This window comes from Equus asinus, chromosome 19 (assembly GCF_041296235.1).
Source record: "Equus asinus isolate D_3611 breed Donkey chromosome 19, EquAss-T2T_v2, whole genome shotgun sequence".
Classification (NCBI taxonomy): Eukaryota; Metazoa; Chordata; class Mammalia; order Perissodactyla; family Equidae; genus Equus; species Equus asinus.
Window position 1 is genome coordinate 21983680 of NC_091808.1, and position 19573 is coordinate 22003252.

At 42.7% G+C, this 19573-nt stretch overlaps 1 protein-coding gene across 4 annotated transcripts in view; it reads right to left on the minus strand.

Moving 5' to 3' along the window:
* Positions 1–2952: 2952 nt before the first annotated feature.
* XRCC5 (X-ray repair cross complementing 5) overlaps positions 2953–19573 on the minus strand; it is a 91928-nt gene continuing 75307 nt past the window's right edge. For all 4 annotated transcript variants that reach the window (XR_011495578.1, XM_044751257.2, XM_044751256.2 and 1 more), the window contains 2 exons: positions 3934–4008; positions 2953–3177 (listed from right to left, as the gene is read on the minus strand). Coding sequence is in view for 3 of the 4 variants with exons in the window: in XM_044751257.2 (XP_044607192.2) it covers positions 3163–3177; positions 3934–4008 (90 nt within the window). In the remaining variant the exon portion in view is untranslated. The remainder of the gene's footprint in view (positions 3178–3933; positions 4009–19573) is intronic.

Below are 19573 nucleotides of genomic sequence, written 5' to 3' on the forward strand. Positions count from 1 at the left end.
GTTCCAGGGATCTCCTAAACGAGCGGGTACGGAAGCACTATGCTGGTTCCCCTTCTGCTGTTTGCTCCTGTGTTTTCAGCGCCAGCAGGGAGTTAACAGGGGAGGGCTGGCTGACAAGGCAGGATATGGCCATTCCTGGGTTCCTGGCTTTGATACTCCATTTAACATGATCAAAACCTAGAGGGGCCGCATAATTTATCACCCATATCAAGAGGACACTTCTGAGAGTGAGAGAGGACACTATTAATTATGCCAGCACAACTCCCACGTAAACGGGGTGTGCGGTCACTCATCGAAAGTATCAAAACCCACCTTGGGCCCTAACCCGCTACCTTGACCACAGAGAGACCTTAGTTTTCATATAATAACTAGATAAGGAAACCTAAGTGCAATAGCAACAGATAATTATGAAACTCAGCACCGCAACACTCAAGGTTCTAAAAGAAATAAGACAGCAATAAAGACAGGGAGCAGTCCCATTAAAAAGTTCTGCCCATGCCTCCTGTGTGGAGTGTTCGTAATACCACAATGCTTTATTTATGTAAAGCCTTTGTAGTTCAAAGTACTCTCAGGGACACGCTCTTCCTTAACAAGCCTGGGAGGCAGGTACAGGTTCAGCATCTCGACAAAGGCCACAAGCAAGCAGCAGAGGCAGCACTCGAACCCAGGATCTCGGTGAGCCTACTGTTCTTTCCGCTACCCACACTGCATCCCCTCACAGCATCTACTCTGAATGGGCTACGAGCTTGTGTTCTGCACCTACGACACCTGGGGAAGAAGAAAGGGACAAGAAAAAATGGGGCCAATGGGAGACAGTGTAGCAGTTTCTGTTTCCTGAATCAAAATTAGCTGCAAAGTCAGTCAGCAGTACTGTGCCTATTCAAAATGCAAGCATATCCGTGCCCATCTATTTCCGAAACCATCCACGACTATGTAATAACCTGCCTATCCCCAACATGGTTTTCCGAGGAAGTTTCCAAGAGTCTAAATTTTATATGTAAATTACCTGGCAAAGGACCAAAACCCAACATTTCAAATAGTGGTTCGTAATAGGGGGCGGCACATACCCTTGAGGGGGCATTTGGGTTGTGATGGGGGTGGGGCCCTCCTTTATCTCCACCTTCTCTATAAGTCAATACATTTTGGTGACGTAGAAGACCAAAGGTGACAGGGCCGATAGTCAGTGACTCCCAATTTCCACACAGGCCTATCATTTGCAGGACTAACAGGCTCCTGAGGCCCCGCCTGTGGCTGACTGATAGCCGAGCGCAGCCTGCTGCTCTCCTGGGCCCCAGAGGGCAGAACACCTGGGAGTCCTATAGATCCGCAAATCTCACTTCCTGGAAATGGGGCCTGGGTGTGTTCCTGCAAAACACGATGCCCTTACTCAAAATGGCCTGCTCTGACCAAGTCGACACAGCACGTATGTATACTGTGCCTGCAGGAAATGGATTAGAAATTACACGGCTAATTCAGTCCTTTGTGTCCCTAGCCTGTTACATTCATTTCTTCCTTCAGGTATTCAGACAACTGAGGTAAAAGTGGGGTTAAGGAAGCATGAATAATCCCAGCATGTACAACATAAATCAAAACATATCAGAAGTTCTAAAGGACTAACTTGATTTAAACTTTCCCTGGTTTGAGAGAAGAAGTGATGTTTCCAAGCGGGAATTTCCCAAACTGCCAGAGACAAGGGATGCTTAACAAGGCCATACTCACTGAACTGATTCCTTCCGCCAGGAGGATCTGATGAGAATAATGTAGGATTTAGAGAAAAAGTTGTCCTCTTGATTCTATGAACTGCCTTGGTTTTATCCTAGTCATAAACATCCCTTGGGCTTTAACTATTGCATCAGACTTTAAGATATGGCATCCTTCGTTGGGGCTGCTTTCAAAGGGCACCTGCATGTCAAGACTAACTCAAGTGTGCAAAGTATCAAGGGGATCACTCTTCTTTTTCTCTCCTCAGCTGACTGAACGATGTTCTGTCGTGGAGCTCCATTTTCAATCAAAGCACAGAGGATCTGTAATTCTCAGCACAGTACTGAAGAATTCTTTTGCAGACAATTAGTAATGAACAGTGATCCACAGGAGGAAGGAGTCATTTATACCTTTAACATTATGTTTGGAAAATGAAGTGAATCAGTAACATTTATGGAGCTGCTGAGACTATGGGAGATGGGGCATCACAAAGTTTGTGACACCAAGGAAGGAGAAGTTAGAACCTGGGGAAGGAATGAGGATAGGAAACAAAGTAATGGTTTTGCTATTCCTTATTTTTGGAAAGGAACATCATCCAGAGGGAGAGGAAAGGAGACTTGGGTAGAGACGGGATAGACTGGGAAATTAAGACATGCTTTAACACAACCAAGCTTTCTCTCGGTGAGACCTGCAAGTGGAGAGCAACAAAATGATAAAATTCTAACTACTGCTGGTGAATTTCTCACTTTCTGTTTTTGTTTTTTTTTAGGCTTCACTGGTATATCAGAGGCTGGGCCAAAAGCACATCTTTTCTTCATGTGAACACCACTATAACTCACTGCTTAAAATGGGTATGCAGGGCCACTGTGCTCCCCCTCCCACCCTGCTGAGGGAAAACCACCTCCACATACAGGCAAAGCCATGTGGTGACTAAAAGGCTTCACTAAAAAGAGAAGTGGGTCAACCTTTATCTACGATTTTCCAAAGCCCGCTTTCTGTTGGTAGGGGACAAATGCCATCGTCTGATCAGCCTAAGTTGTGGTCACTGTTGGAGACCAGACAGCGCATGACCCCTCCTGGGAGGACTGGGAGACTCGCCAGTGCCCAGGCCTGAGCTCTGGAGGAGGGAACTTCATGAGGGCTGCAATCCACCCACACACCAGGTCAGGATGAAATCCATTTCCCAGAAACTTGAGAGCACGCACATAATATCCTGAGACCAGTAAGACCACAGAAGTAGTAACACACTGATGAGAAAAGAACAATGACTTTTATATACTCATACGGGGTCTAACTATCCCTTACACATGCGTACATTCATCGCACGAAAACTGGACGATCCACTCCCACGTAACCTGCAGGGACAATCTTCAGAGCCTCGGCCGCCTCCAGGCTGATCTGTACAGAACTCCCAGCACAAGAGTGATGGCAACTCTCGTAGTTTCTCCACACATCCACGACCTATATCAAGTCCAGCTGCAGACAGGAATGACATATTTAGAAAGGAACCAGGGCCCTTTCAGACTGCTCCTTTTCTGGGGAGAGAGTTCAGTGACAACAGCTCCCTTCACTGGGGGCATGCACAGGCCTGCAGACCCACTCACTGCCCACGACCGAGCGTCTCCTCATTACAAGACTAAGAACTTCTCCACAGACAGGCTGAAAGTGCTCACTAGACAGCTGTCACGTGAGGTTTGAAGGTGGGAAGTTTCCAAACGTGAAGGATGCGTATAAAAGCCAACACGTCTACACAGCCTCCCACACAGATGCAGTGTGAGGTCCAGCAATCTCCAGAGGCCTAGCAGCCTATTCTGTTTACATTTAGTTAACTGAGAACATTTAAGAATTAGGCTTCTTAAAGGCTGTTTTTATTTGTCAACCCACACAAATTGCATGTTCTATCACTTATTTTGGTTGAGAGTAATTTCAGTAAATTATGACATTTTGCTACTTAAGGAATAGCCTCCCCAGCTCTTTATAGTCCTTCAAAGGAGAGGATTAAACTGAATGAACAATATAACTAAAACCACAGAGCACAGAAATTTCCATTATGAAATTACCTATCTGATTAAATTTACAATGGCAATAAATAATTGTGTAGGGAACGTCTGGTAGGTTAGAAATTAAAAGACAAATAAGAAACCAGTCAATGACAAGCAGTCTTTGTAGCTGTATTTACAGCGCAGGCGAGTTCATTCATCAGAACAGCTGGTATATATGAAAAGCACTTACCAAATCATCCACATCACCACCTTCTTCAAATATGGCTGCTGCGTCTTCTTTTGGGTTTTCTCTGGGGGCCAGAAACTGTGAATAGAAAATTAGGCAAGACACCAAAATAACATTTTTGCCTCTTTTGATGGAGGGAACAATCTGCTAGCGTTGCCACAGGCAAATCTAAGAAGACTTGCTTAGCTAACTCTCACTTCAAATAGCCCAAAAGAAACATCACTTTGACGTACGTTCCTTCATTTGGCTCTGGAAGAGAGGACCAATTTTGAGGTTGAATAGTCCATACTAACCAGTCACCAGAGAAAGCTCTTATACAGAGGGAGGAAATGACATGGCTCACCGAGGCAGTGACCACGTGGAAGGTCCCACGTCAGACACTGAGGACACTTGATACTCACATTCGTGCTTCCACAGGGGAGGGGATATTCGGGCTCATTCAGGTTAAGAAAAGAACCAAAGCCCCAAACCCAGTAGGTCTCAGTCTCTTCTGAAGGGAGCATAAGAATCAAGGGTCTGAACTTAAAGATTATAATTATCTATTCTTCAACTCCACTGAGGACAAAAGAGTTTGTAAAAGGAAGGACTTACTGTAAGAGATGTGAAACAGAAATGCATGAGCTTGGGAAGTGTTCAATTTCTTTTCTGGAAATCCTTCAATTAGTGTTAGGAATTGTTTGGAAACAGGAAGGTGGACGAGAAAGGTTCTAGCGTCTGTGTGTCCAGCATCAGTGCCCTAGACCCGGAGCCTCTAAAAGGCAGATACACAGAAAAGCGAGGGCCGGAGTTGAAGTCTGCAAGGATGCAGGAATGAAGCTCACACTTTAAAAGGGTAGTGAGCGCCCTTGAAAACTATCTGCACACTCCTCTTCTCCATCCGGTCCCTCTGAGAGATGGCAGTGGGGACGCTTCTCCTTTAAGGCATGTGGTGACCGCATCTAAGAGTTGGGTTCCGTAACCACTTGTCCATCCTAACACTGGAAGGTGAGGTGGTAGCACAAGGGCTTAAAACGGGAGCAGAGGCGAGCCTGAGGGAGCGAGCGGGAGGTGGAGGTGGGCATGCCTCTGGGTCAGCGTTCCAGGCTCAGTGTGCACGGACTGAGTGTGTGCTGAGCGAGCCTTCCAGTCCACGTCTGCTCTCCTGCAGCTGTCTCCCCCTGAGAGGGAGAGGTGTAGTTATACTCCTCTCACCTTCTCATAATGAAAACACGGCAACAACTGCTTTCCCTACACATTCCTGTTATTTATGGTACAATGGACACAATCAAGGGCTGTGAAACGTAAGGTTTAGAAACAGACTAAAATACGTCTCCTTAACAAATCACCAAAGTCACCCTTTATACAGGCTGTGTGCAGCAGGTCTCAGGAAGCGGGCACTGCGCCTCCGTCCACTCCTCAGGCGTGAAGCCTCACACAGTAAACAAAACAGCACTGGCGGAGGCCGTGTCAGCAGAACTGGGCCCTGCCTTGGTTGGTGGCGTGGACACGGCCACGACGGTTTGTTTGGTTTTGACTCAACCTCCCCCCTTGACTATGTTTTCCTCAGTCAAAACCACCTCACCATTCATTAACTTCCATTTTGACTGAGAGATCAAGGATTTCTCTTCTAAGGACACTGATGGATCTTTCCACAGCCCTTTGTTGACTCTAAACTGGACTGCATCGAGCGCTAGAAATCAATGGTGTGAGAGACAGAAAACGCTAGCAATGGGGGCACAGTCTGGAGCACAACTGTAACACAGGTTCTGCAGTAATTCTATTTATTTATCCTGGTTGATTATTAATAAAGATATCTGAGGGCCACATGCAGATAAATGAATGAGAAATCCACATACATATTTGTATATGGTTTATGTCTAAAGATTAAACTCTGTTCTATCCTAGATTCCCAAATTAAACTTTATGATTCTCCTATTACCACTATTAAAAATGATTTTTATTTCATTCCTCTCCTCTCCTCCTCATTGTCATTAACCCCCACATGATTTTCCCTACGTCAGGAATATATGGATAAAGGATAAGCCGTCCAGCTGGGGTGAAGAGAATACAAAGCAAAGCTGTGCCCTGCCATAAACCACGGTGGGGCGACGAATGACCTGCACCTTGCAAACACAGACACATTCCATGGGCTCAAGGGACATGGCAGGTACTTTTGATGAATCTAGAAAACCCCTGATGTTTTGGGCACACAGCCCTACAAGCTCCAATCTCCGTCCTCCCCAGCTGCAGAGCCCTTCACACTGCAACTGCAGGATAAATTAAGAGAGGACCGTCTGCACCGTATGATCGTGGTCTTCACAATTAAACACAAACGGCACATCTCTGAGACTACGCCCGATTCCTAGGAAGAGCGGAGCAGCAGCAAACACACTTTCACTCCCATCAAGCACTGAACATCTGCCTCTGACGTTCCTGACAGATCTGCTGCACGTCTCTGCATAAGCAAGTTATGGCTAAGAGCTGGGCTGCCAGCCATCATCCTTCCCAAAGCCCCAGGCAAGGCTGATCTCTTACACATATCGCTCATCATCTGAGTTCTTAGCTGCAAGTCATTTCCAGGCTGTGCAGTGGCGGGGAAGCCAGACACACAACACAGAATCCCATGATGGGCCTGCCTCCTCAACAAAAGCAACAGATTCTCTGACAGCAGCAGAAAGGGGTAGGAGTCAATTCTCGTCTTTTCTTGTGTTCTTTCCCTCTGCAATATGCTCAAAACACAGAGAATAAAGAGAGGACTGTGACTGTGTGACATACTCCCCCTTCCTCAAACCACCGTCATTCTGGGCTTACCAAGAGCGAGCCTCCTGACTTGGAGATCGTTATGGAATGGATACACTACCACCTTTCAAGTATATGAAGTATAATCCTGGCCACAAGCAGAGGAATGGAAACAATAACCTCTGTACAGAAACTTCCAGCCCTATCCCTCCATAAGACTAAAAGCTTGGCTTGTGCTCCCACCCTTACCAATCCCCAAATTAAAAACACAAGGCTTCCATTGAGCTGATTCTAGCACCATCAGGAGATTCCAGAGAATGACCCAGAATCCAGATGGTCAAAATTATCAGGAAGAATAAAAGTCTGTGTGCATGTATTTCATCTAAAATGACATAGATTTAGGTTTCATTAATGCCACCTGTAGCTTCTTTCATGCTATAAAGGCAACATAGTGCCACAGAGAAATCCTGGAACCCAGTGTGGGAGAACAGAGCCATAACCTCAGCTCTGTCGGGTCCTCAGTGACCCTGGCAAGCCACTTGACCTTTCTACAACTAATCTCCCTCAAAAGCAAAATGGGAATACTACTGCTTACCCTCTCTATCTCATGGGCTGCATTGAGTCTCAGATGAAATAAAGTATACAAAAATGCTTTGTGGTGCTGCAGGTTTCATGTTCCAGTTCCTAGGAATGTACCCAATATATGCTCGCCCAATGATATGTACAAGAATATTCGTAGTATTTTTACTCATAATTGCCAAAGTTTGGAAACAATCAAATGCTCATCATCAGGAGAATGGGTGAATAAATTGTGGTGTACCCATAAAAGGGAATACTACATAGTTATAATAAAGAATGAACAACTCTGACATCATGGATAAATCATAAAAGGGATGACTCCAACGATATGGAGGTTAGAACAGGAAACACTACTCTCAAGTGTCAGATGACGGAATAGTGGTTACCTAGGGGGACGAGGAGGTCTGACTGGGAAGGGTACCAGGCAGCCTTCTGGGGTGATGGAAATGTTCCATATTTTAACTTGGGTGGTGGGAACCCACATATATGAATTGCACATTTAAGATTTGTGCATTTACTGTATGTATGTTCCACCTCTATAAAAATTTAAAAATTCTATCTTAAAAGAATCAAGCTCTCAAGCCAGCCCTGATGGCCTAGTGGTTAAAGTTCGGCATGCTCTGCTTTGGCAGCCTGGGTTCAGTTCCTAGGTGCAAATCACACCACTTCTTTGTCAGGAGCCATCCTGTGGTGGCAGCTCACACAGAAGAACCAGAAGAAGTTACAACTATACACAACTATGTACTGGGGCTTTGGCGGGGGAAAGAAGAAAAAAAGAGGAGGAAGATTGGCAACAGATGTTAGCTTAGGGCAATCTTCCCCTGCAAAAAAAACAAAAAAGTATTAAGCTCTAAATAAATATAAGGAAACACTGTGACATTCTCACTATTGCTTTTCTTGTACAAGCATATGGAACAACACAGGAGATGTAAGGCAGAAAAGCAAAGTGGAAAAGAGCGAAGGAAAATATCATGGAGTCCAACAGGGCCCAGCAGTTAGAGAAAACTGTTCTCAAGAAACGATTCTTAAATTTTATCTCATAATCCTCCACATGGCTTTGAGATCTCTTACACACTCACACATAGAAATCTGGTTGTATTCTGGAAGAGGGAGCTTGAGCATCTTTCTTTATGTAGATGTGGCTGGTGGCATTCTAAGGTGGAGGTATGGAGAGGTGGTGTCACGGTGTGGTGGAAATATGACTGTAGTAGGAATGAGGGGTCTGGATTCTAGTCAATTCTGCTAGCCACACCCTTGCTGTGCAACACTGAACAAATCAACTTCACTTCTCTAGACGGCATCTGTAAAACGACCAGATCACTAAGCTGGAGCATCTGTGACGCTAAGGTGGAAAATCAATACCTGTCAACAGCAATAAAGGAGGCTAGATTAGGCAGCGACAAGGAAAGTAAGTACTAGAAAGACGATTCTTCCCCATAGAGTTTATATCAAATGATTACTTAGACAGCTCAGCGTCTTGGAATCCCGTGAGAAACAATATCCCACAGGGGAAAAATCCTCTTTCCCTCTGCGTTCTTAAGATGGAGTAAAAAGAACAGAGGACTGGGGTCAGTCCTACAACTGGGTTCCCGGTGACTTATTACAAGCTCTCAGACGTGTCATTTTACTTCTCAGGGCCCTGAATTTCTTCATCCAAAAAAGAAGGAGTCTGGACTAGACAGAGTTTTTCAGGCTTTGTTCCTTGAGGTCCTGAAGGTTCTTCTGAGTCCCCTGGGCATGAGGAATCCCAATCGATCACTCCACTGCCCATCAACTGAGCAGCGCCACCTTAATCTATATTCTATATAGGCTTCCTTTTAAGCTTCTGTTTTATAAATAAAAACTCAGCAAGAAGAACATTACTATTCTTTCTAGCCGAATAAAATTCTAGACAACGTAAGCCAATGTCCTCCGCCTTAGTTAAGGATCTGGTTTATTTAAATTCTTCCAACCCAGGGCTTCTCACTGTGTCGTTATCAATACTTTGGGCCACATAATTCTTTGTTGAGGGGGCTGTCCTGTGCACAGTAGGACGTTTCACAACATCCCTCCTCTACCCTCTAGGAGGCAGTAGCACACCTTCTGTATTAACCACCAAAAACATCTCCAGAGGGGCCGGCCCCGTGGCCAAATGGTTCAAGTTCCACGCCCTCTGCTTCGGCAGCCCAGGGTTCAGATCCCACGTGCGGCATCCCACATACAAAGTAGAGGAAGATGGGCACAGATGTTAGCTCAGGGCTAATCTTCCTCAAGCAAAAAAAGAGGAGGACTGGCAACAGATGTTAGCCCAGGGCCAATCTTCCTAAAAAACAAGTCCCCCCAGACAATGGCAAATGGCTCCCAGAAGCAGAACGCCTCCTGGTTGAAAACTACTGTTCTAACCCTAACACAGGGTAGCAAGAAGAAACCTGAAAAACACAAACCTTCTTGACAAAGAAGATAAACTTCAAGTGAAGAATGAGCACATCCTGGCCTCTACAAGTCACAAGTAGACATAAAAGAACATGACTACCTAAATTTATGTCATGGAGGAACTTTCTATTTCTGCAGCAGGGTTGACTTCCCTATATTTCTCAAAGAATCAAAAAATGCACACGTTTCTAGAAAAAAGTGGAGGGAAATGGCTCTCCTTCAGATATACAAGTGTAAAGTTATGATTTAATTTTTATTTAAAATGGACATCCCTGGATAATTATTTCCTTTTAAATCATCAACATTTAATAGCAAGAATCTGACAGCTTGCTAATTCTAAACAACTTATGGTAAATACCTCGAAAGAGTTTAAATGGACTGTGAGGATGGTTCTTCCATCTCTCTAATTATAGTGAAGTTTCCTTAATTGATTATGTGGGAAGTGACCAAACTTAGCTCTTGCTTGGACGGCAATGTCAATGTACATTTCAGTGCACAGTCAAAAACGACCACACTTCCCTAGCTTGGCTGAGAGAAAGAGCTGAAGTATGTCTCTCCTATAAAAACCACAGGAATCGGCTTCCTCGAGCCAGATCTCGTTCAGTAATTCTCCCCATTATCATCTGTACGTGAACTCTCCCTTCTAAACTTCTCTCGAAAAATCAACATGGACCATTTAAAAACATTTTTAATACAAAGGATTAAATTTTCACAATGAAAAACAAAATCAGGGGTTCGTGTGACATTGAACAGACACAAACATAATCTTGCAAGTCAGACATGACAGCGTGTGCACAGAAGGTGAACCAGAGTACCAGACTCGACTCTACTATGTTTACTATGTCCTCTCCCTGGTCAAAGACAGTGAAGTGTCCAGAGTTGTCTTAAACTACAACTACTGAACTCCGTCCTGCTGATATTACAATCACGTAAGGACATCACCCCATACTTAGTCATAACTGAAATTCCTCTCTGTAGCTTAATTACCAGACATTAAAATTCCTGATGGTTAACATGATCATCTCAATAGATGCAGGGAAAGCATTCGACAAGATCCAACATCCATTTATGATAAAAACTCTCAATAAAATGGGTATAGAAGGAAAATACCTCAACAAAATAAAGGCCACATATGACAAAGCCACAGCCAACATCATACTCAATGGGGAAAAACTGAAAGCCATCCTCTGAGAACAGGAACAAGACATGGGTGCCCAGTCTCACCACTCTTATTCAACACAGTACTAGAGGTTTTGGCCAGAGCAATTAGGCAAGAAAAAGAAATAAAAGGAATCCAAACAGGCAATGAAGAAGTGAAACTCTTGCTGTTTGCAGATGACATGATCTTAGATATAAAAAAATCCATCGGAAAGCTACTAGAAGTAATCAACAATTACAGCAAAGTTGCAGGGTACAAAATCAACTTACATAAATCAGTAGCATTTCTATACTCTAATAACAAACTAACAGAAAGAGAACTCAAGAGCACAGTCCCAAGAAAAAGAATAAAATATCTTGGAATAAATTTAACTAAGGAAGTGAAAGATCTATACAATGAAAACTACAAGACTTTCCTGAAACAAATTGATGACGACATAAAGAGATGGAAAGACATTCTGTGCACATGGATTGGAAGAATAAACAGTTAAAATGTCTATACTACCTAAAGCAATCTACAGATTCAATTCAATGCCAATCAGAATCCCAATGACATTCTTCACAGAAACAGAACAAAGAATCCTAAAATTCATATAGGGCAACAAAAGACTTCAAATCGCTAAAGCAATTGTGAGAAAAAATAATAAAGCTGGAGGCATCACAACCCCTTACTTCAAAATATACTACAAAGCTGTAGTAATCAAAACAGCACAGTACTGGCCCAAAAACAGGCACACAGATCAATGGAACAGAATTGAAAGCCACGAAATGAAACCACACATCTACAGACAGCTAATCTTCGACAAAGGAGCTGAGAACATACAATGGAGAAAAGAAAGTCTCTTTAACAAATGGTGTTGGGAAAACTGGACAGCCACATGTAAAAGGATGAAAATAGACCACTTTTTCACGCCACTCACAAAAATAAACTCAAAATGGGTCAAAGACTTAAACCTAAGACCCGAAACCATAAGACTTCTGGCAGAAAATAAAGGCAGTACACTCTTTGACATCAGTCTTAAAAGGATCTTTTCAGACACCTTGTGTTTTCAGACCAGGGAAAGAACAGAAAGAATAAACAAATGGGACTTCATCAGACTAAAGAGCTTCTATAAGGCAAGGAAAAACAGACTTGAAACAAAAACACAACCCACCAACTGGGAAAAAATATTTGCAAATCATATATCCAACCAAGGGTTAATCTCCATAATATATAAAGAACTCACACAACTCAACAACAAAAAATCAAACAACCCAATCAAAAAATGGGCAGGGGATATGAACAGACATTTCTCCAAAGAAGATATACAGATGGCCAATAGGCCATGAAAAGATGCTCATCATCACTGATCATCAGCGAAATGCAAATCAAAACTACAGTAAGATATCACCTTATACCTGTTAGAACGGCTAAAATAATCAAAACAAAAAATAACAAATGTTGGAGAGGTTGTGGAGAAAAAGGAACCCTCCTACACTACTGGTAGGAATGCAAACTAGTGCAGCCCCTATGGAAAACAATATGGAGATTTCTCAAAAAATTAAAAATAAAAATACCATATGACCCAGCCATCCCACTACTGGGTATCTATCCAAAGAACTTGAAATCAGCAATTCAAAGAGACCCATGCACTCCTATGTTCATTGCAGAATTATTCACAATAGCCAAGACGTGGAAGCAACCTAAGTGCCCATCAACTGATGAATGAATAAAGAAGATGTGGTATATATATACAATGGAATACTACTCAACCATAAAAAAAAGGATAAAATCGTCCCAATCACAACAACATGAATGGACCTTGAGGGTATTATGTTAAGTGAAACAAACCAGATAGAGAAAGATAATCTCTGTATGACTCCACTCATATGTGGAAGATAAACAAACATGTGGACAAAAAGAACAGATTAGTGGTTACCAGGGGAAAGAGGGGGCACAAAGGGTGAAGTGGTGACCTATAACATGACTGACAAAGAATAATGTACAACTGAAATTCCACAAGGTTTTAAACTGTCATAACCTCAATAAAAAAATAAAATAGAAAAAAAAAATTCCTGATGGTTAGGTTCTGTGCCTTTAAACTCCAAAGAAGATACTGCATGTGCAACACAAAACAAACCTCAGACAGCTTGCAAGAAGCACATTATCCCTTCTTAGGCTTCTTTCCTCTCTAATATTCTGGATTCACTTAGTTGTGAGACCTTTGGTTAAGATGCACTGCTAAGAGGAAAAACTACCTTTTAGATCAGCGTTCCCCTCTTCCTCCAGAAATAGTAACATGGACTCAACCCTCACTTGGATGATAGATCTTTTTTTTAAACACAATAATAACTAAAATTAAATTATTAGTTGACTTATTTTACTTGTTTAGCAAAAATGGATTGATAAGGAGGGTGGATCCAAGATGGCACCATGAGTAGTCCTCTTTGTTTCTCCCCCTTCGAGTCTACAACTATTTGGACACTTATCGCTTGACAAAGGATATCCAGACAGCATCTCAGGACGTCTGAGAGACCCACGCGACTATACATCAGAAGGCGGACAGACTTTCCTCCGGGAGGATGTGGAAATAGGTGAAAACTCTCCGACCCCGACGAGCAGCCTAGTACCCGCAAGCGGCTTTCTTCCAATGGACGCCCCCAGAGGATCTACACACATCTAGGGCAGGAGCGAGCACACAACAGAGGAGCGACGGTGGAAACAGGTGACCAGAACCCTACCTAAACCCCCCGCAGTTACTCCTAAACGCAGAGGTAAACTTTGGAGTTGCACACCTGAGCCCGCGGGGAGAGTCTCCTGAGCCATTGGCGGGGAGATCCCGCCTGGTGTTCGCGGCGCCCGGAGGGTCCCAGAGAGAGTCGCTGCCGTTGCCCGCCCTGAGGGAGTAGGGATTGCCGGAGATCTCGGAGAGGACCGGGGCTGGGGGAAGTTTCAAAGGCCGGCTTTGCGACCCGGAGGGGAAGCGCCGGAGTTCCGCCCAGGCAGCAGACAAAATCTCTCTATCTGCCTTTAGCAGAGGGGACACGCACAGCATTCACGGCTCCGGGAGAGGCCCGGAGAGAATCCCAGAGGGCGGGGCGACCCCCAGCTGCAGTTGCCGGCCCCGTGGGACTAGGGATAGCCGGAGATCTCGGAGAGGACTGGGGCTGGGGGGAATTCCAGAGACCCAGCTTCGTAGCCTAGGGGGAAAGCCTACAGGCTCACAGCAGCCTTAGGGAAAGCCTCTGCACAGCACCAGTAGAAGGCACCCAGCCGCCAGCCATAAGGCTGGAAGACCCCAGGGCAAAAGCAGCATAGCTAGGTGAACTAACCACAGACTGTAGAAGATGCCAATAGCTCTCCTGCGACCCATAGAGGACAAGTGAGATTTTGTGGGTGCCGTCAGCAGCGGAGAGACAAATATAAGTGATCCCACCCCTGGCCGCTGGAAAAGCCCATAACACCGTTGCAGACCCCAAGGAGAGAGCACATCTAGGTGGGCTGCAACAGTAGGCACCAGCAGCCTGAAGCCCCCCTGTGACGGCCCCCACGGCAGAGGAGGGAATCCAAAGGGCCACTGTGGCTACGAGGAGGGGCCCAGGCCCAGTTAGCAACTGCGGATAGAGTTCCTGGTTGGTGCAGTATAAACAGCTGCTCCCCTACCGCAGCAGCTGAAACAAGTGAAAGGAGCAACTAAACTCTATCTCCATGCGGAGGCACAAATCAACAACATCAAGCAATATGAAAAAATACATTAAATCTCCAGAACAGAAAGAAAGTAACAAATACACAGAAAACAACCCCAAAGAAAATGAGATATATAACCTAAATGATGATGACTTCAAAACAGCCATCATTAAAATTCTCAATGAGTTAAGAGAGAATTCTGACCGACAACTCAACGAGTTCAGAAGCTATGTCACAAAAGAGTTTGATACGATAAAGAAGAACCAAACAGAAATATTGGAAATGAAGAACACAATAGAGGAGATTAAGAAAAATCTAGATGCTCTGAACAGTAGGGCCGATAATATGGAGGAAAGAATTAGCAATTTGGAAGATGGCAATATAGAATTGCTGCAGGCAGAGGAGGAGAGAGAAGCAAGACTAAAAAGAAATGAAGAAACTCTCCGAGAATTATCAGACACAATTAGGAGATGCAACGTAAGGATTATAGGTATACCAGAGGGAGAAGAGAAGGAGAAAGGGGCAGAAAGCCTATTCAAAGAAATAATGGCTGAGAACTTCCCAAATCTGGTGAGGGAGATGGATCTTCAGGTGACAGAAGCCAATAGATCTCCAAACTTTATCAATGCAAGAAGACCAACTCCACGGCATATAGTAGTGAAGCTAGCAAAAGTCAACGATAAGGAGAAAATACTAAGGACAGCCAGGCAAAAGAAACTAACGTACAAAGGAACCCCCATCAGGCTATCAGCAGATTTCTCAGCAGAAACTTTACAGGCTAGAAGAGAGTGGAATGATATATTCAAAAATCTGAAGGACAAAAATCTACAGCCGAGAATTCTCTACCCAGCGAAAATATCCTTCAAATACGATGGAGAAATAAAAACTTTCCCAGATAAACAAAAATTAAGGGAGTTCATTGCCACAAAACCTCCTCTCCAGGAAATCCTCAGGAAAACCCTCATTCCTGAAAAATCCAAAAAAGGAAAGGGGCTACAAAACCAAGAGCAGAGGAGATAAGTAGAAGGACAACAACAGAGAGTAGCAGCTCTACATCAGAACAGATTAAACCATGGGACGAGAAACAAAGGAAACTGAAGAAAACCGGAAAACAAGACACAAAATGGGAGTGGTAGGCCCCCACGTCTCAATAATCACTCTAAATGTAAATGGATTGAACTCCCCAATCAAAAGACACAGAGTGGCAGGATGGATCAAAGAACAAGATCCAACAATATGCTGCCTCCAGGAAACACACCTCAGCCCCAAAGACAAACACAGACTCAGAGTGAAGGGATGGAGAACAATACTCCAAGCTAATGAACAAAAGAAAGCAGGTGTCGCTATACTAATATCAGACAAGGTAGATTTCAAAGCAAAACAGATAAAGAAAGATAAAGAGGGACAGTATATAATGATAAAAGGGACTCTCCACCAAGAAGACATAACACTTATAAATATATATGCACCCAACACAGGAGCACCAAAATTTGTAAAGCAACTCTTAATAGAACTAAAAGAAGACATCAACAACAATACAATAATAGTAGGGGACCTCAACACACCATTAACACCAATGGACAGAACATCCAGACAGAAAATCAACAAGGAAATAATAGAATTAAATGAAAAATTAGACCAGATGGACTTAATAGATATATATAGAACACTTCATCCAAAAACAGCAGGTTACACATTCTTCTCAAGTGCACATGGAACATTCTCAAGGATTGACCATATTTTGGGAACCAAAGCAAACATCAATAAATACAAGAGAGTTGAAATAATATCAAGCATCTTTTCTGATCATAATGCTATTAAACTAGAAATCAACTACAAGAAAAAAGCAGAGAAAGGTGCAAAAATGTGGAGACTAAACAACACGCTTCTCAACAAACAATGGATCATTGAAGAAATTAAAGAAGAAATCAAATTTTATCTGGAGACTAATGAAAATGAGAACACGACATACCAAATCATTTGGGATGCAGCAAAAGCAGTCCTAAGAGGGAAATTCATCGCAATACAGGCTCACCTCACTAAACAAGAAAAAGCTCACATAAGCAACCTCAAATGACACCTAACAGAACTAGAAAAAGAAGAACAAACAAAGCCCAGAGTCAGTAGAAGGAGGGAAATAATAAAAATAAGAGCAGAAATAAACGATATTGAAACAAAAAAGACAATAGAAAGGATCAATGAAACAAAGAGTTGGTTCTTCGAAAGAATTAACAAAATCGACAAACCCCTAGCGAGACTCACCAAGAAAAGAAGAGAGAAATCGCAAATTAATAAAATTAGGAATGACAGGGGAGAAATCACAACAGATACCAATGAAATACAAGAGATCATAAGAGAATACTATGAAAAACTATATGCCAACAAATTGAACAACCTGGAAGAAATGGACAAATTCCTAGACTCCTACAATCTCCCCAAACTGAATCAGGAAGAAATGGAGAATCTGAATAGGCCAATCACAAGTAAGGAAATAGAAATGGTAATCAAAAACCTCCCCAAAAATAAGAGTCCAGGACCAGACGGCTTCTCTGGAGAATTCTACCAAACATTCAAAGAAGACTTAATACCTATTCTCCTCAAACTGTTCCAGAAAATTGAGAAAGATGGAGAACTCCCTAACACATTCTATGAAGCCAACATCACTCTGATCCCCAAACCTGACAAGGACAACACAAAGAAGGAGAACTACAGGCCGATATCACTGATGAACATAGATGCAAAAATCCTCAACAAAATTTTGGCAAACCGATTACAGCAATATATCAAAAAGATTATACACCATGATCAAGTGGGATTTATACCAGGGACAAGGGATGGTTCAACATCCGCAAGTCAATCAACGTGATACACTACATCAACAAAATGAAAAACAAAAACCACATGATCATCTCAATAGATGCAGAGAAAGCATTCGACAAGATCCAACACCCATTTATGATAAAAACCCTCAGTAAAATGGGTATAGAAGGAAAGTACCTCAACATAATAAAGGCCATATATGATAGACCCACAGCCAACATCATACTCAATGGACAAAAACTGAAAGCCATCCCACTGAGGACAGGAACAAGACAAGGGTGCCCACTTTCACCACTCCTATTCAACATAGTACTGGAGGTGCTGGCCAGAGCAATTCGGCAGGAAAAAGAAATAAAAGGAATTCAAATAGGTAACGAAGAAGTAAAACTCTCGTTGTTTGCAGACGACATGATCTTATATATAGAAAACCCCAAAGAATCCACAGAAAAACTATTAGAAATAATCAACAACTACAGCAAAGTAGCAGGGTATAAAATTAACGTGCATAAATCAGTAGCATTTCTATACACTAACAATGAACTAACAGAAAAAGAACTCAAGAACTCAATCCCATTCACAATCGCAACGAAAAGAATAAAATACCTTGGGATAAACTTAACCAAGGAAGTGAAGGATCTATACAATGAAAACTACAAGACTTTCTTGAAAGAAATTGACGATGACATAAAGAGATGGAAAGACATTCCTTGCACATGGATTGGTAGAATAAACATAGTTAAAATGTCCATACTACCTAAAGCAATATACAGATTCAATGCTATCCCAATCAGAATCCCAAGAACATTCTTCACAGAAATTGAACAAAGAATCCTAAAATTCATATGGGGCAACAAAAGACCGCGAATTGCTAAAGCAATCCTGAGCAAGAAAAACAAAGCCGGCGGAATCACAATCCCCGATTTCAAAACATACTACAAAGCTACAGTGATCAAAACAGCATGGTACTGGTACAAAAACAGGCCCACAGATCAATGGAACAGAATTGAAAGCCCAGAGATAAAACCACACATCTATGGACAGCTAATCTTCGACAAAGGAGCAGAGGGCCTACAATGGAGAAAAAAAAGTCTCTTCAACAAATGGTGCTGGGAAAACTGGACAGCCACATGCAAAAGATTGAAAATTGACCAGTCTTTTTCACCACACACCAAAATAAACTCAAAACGGATCAAAGACCTAAAGATTAGGCCTGAGACAATAAGTCTTTTGGAAGAAAATATAGGCAGTACACTCTTTGACATCAGTTTCAAAAGAATCTTTTCGGACGCTGTAACTCCTCAGTTGAGGGAAACAATAGAAAGAATAAACAAATGGGACTTCATCAGACTAAAGAGCTTCTTCAAGGCAAGGGAAAACAGGATTGAAACAAAAAAACAGCTCACTAATTGGGAAAAAATATTTACAAGCCACTTATCCGACAAAGGGTTAATCTCCATAATATACAAAGAACTCACACTGCTTAACAACAAAAAAACAAACAACCCGATCAAAAAATGGGCAGAGGACATGAACAGACATTTCTCAAAAGAAGGTATGAATATGGCCAATAGACACATGAAAAGATGTTCATCATCGCTAATCATCAGGGAAATGCAAATCAAAACTACACTAAGATATCACCTTACACCCGTTAGATTGGCAAAAACATCCAAAACCAAGAGTGACAAATGTTGGAGAGGTTGTGGAGAAAAAGGAACCCTCATACACTGTTGGTGGGAATGCAAACTGGTACAGCCACTATGGAAAACAGTATGGAGACTTCTCAAAAAGTTAAAAATAGAAATACCCTATGACCCAGCCATCCCATTACTGGGTATCTATCCTAAGAACCTGATATCAGAAATCTCAAGAGTCCGTTGCACCCCTATGTTCATCGCAGCATTATTTACAATAGCCAAGACGTGGAACCAGCCTACATGCCCAGAAACTGATGATTGGATAAAGAAGATGTGGTATATATACACAATGGAATACTACTCAGCCATAAAAAAAGACAAAATTGGCCCATTCACAACAACGTGGATGGACCTCGAGGGTATTATGTTAAGCGAAATAAGCCAGTCAGAGAAAGACGAACTCTATATGACTCCACTCTTAGGTGGAAATTAGTATATTGATAAGGAGATCTGATCGGTGGTTACCAGGGAAAAGGGGGGGTGGGGGGAGGGCACAGAGGGGGAAGTGGCGTACCCACAACATGACTAACAAAAATGTACAACTGAAATCTCACAAGGTTGTAATCTATCATAACATTAATAAAAAAAAATT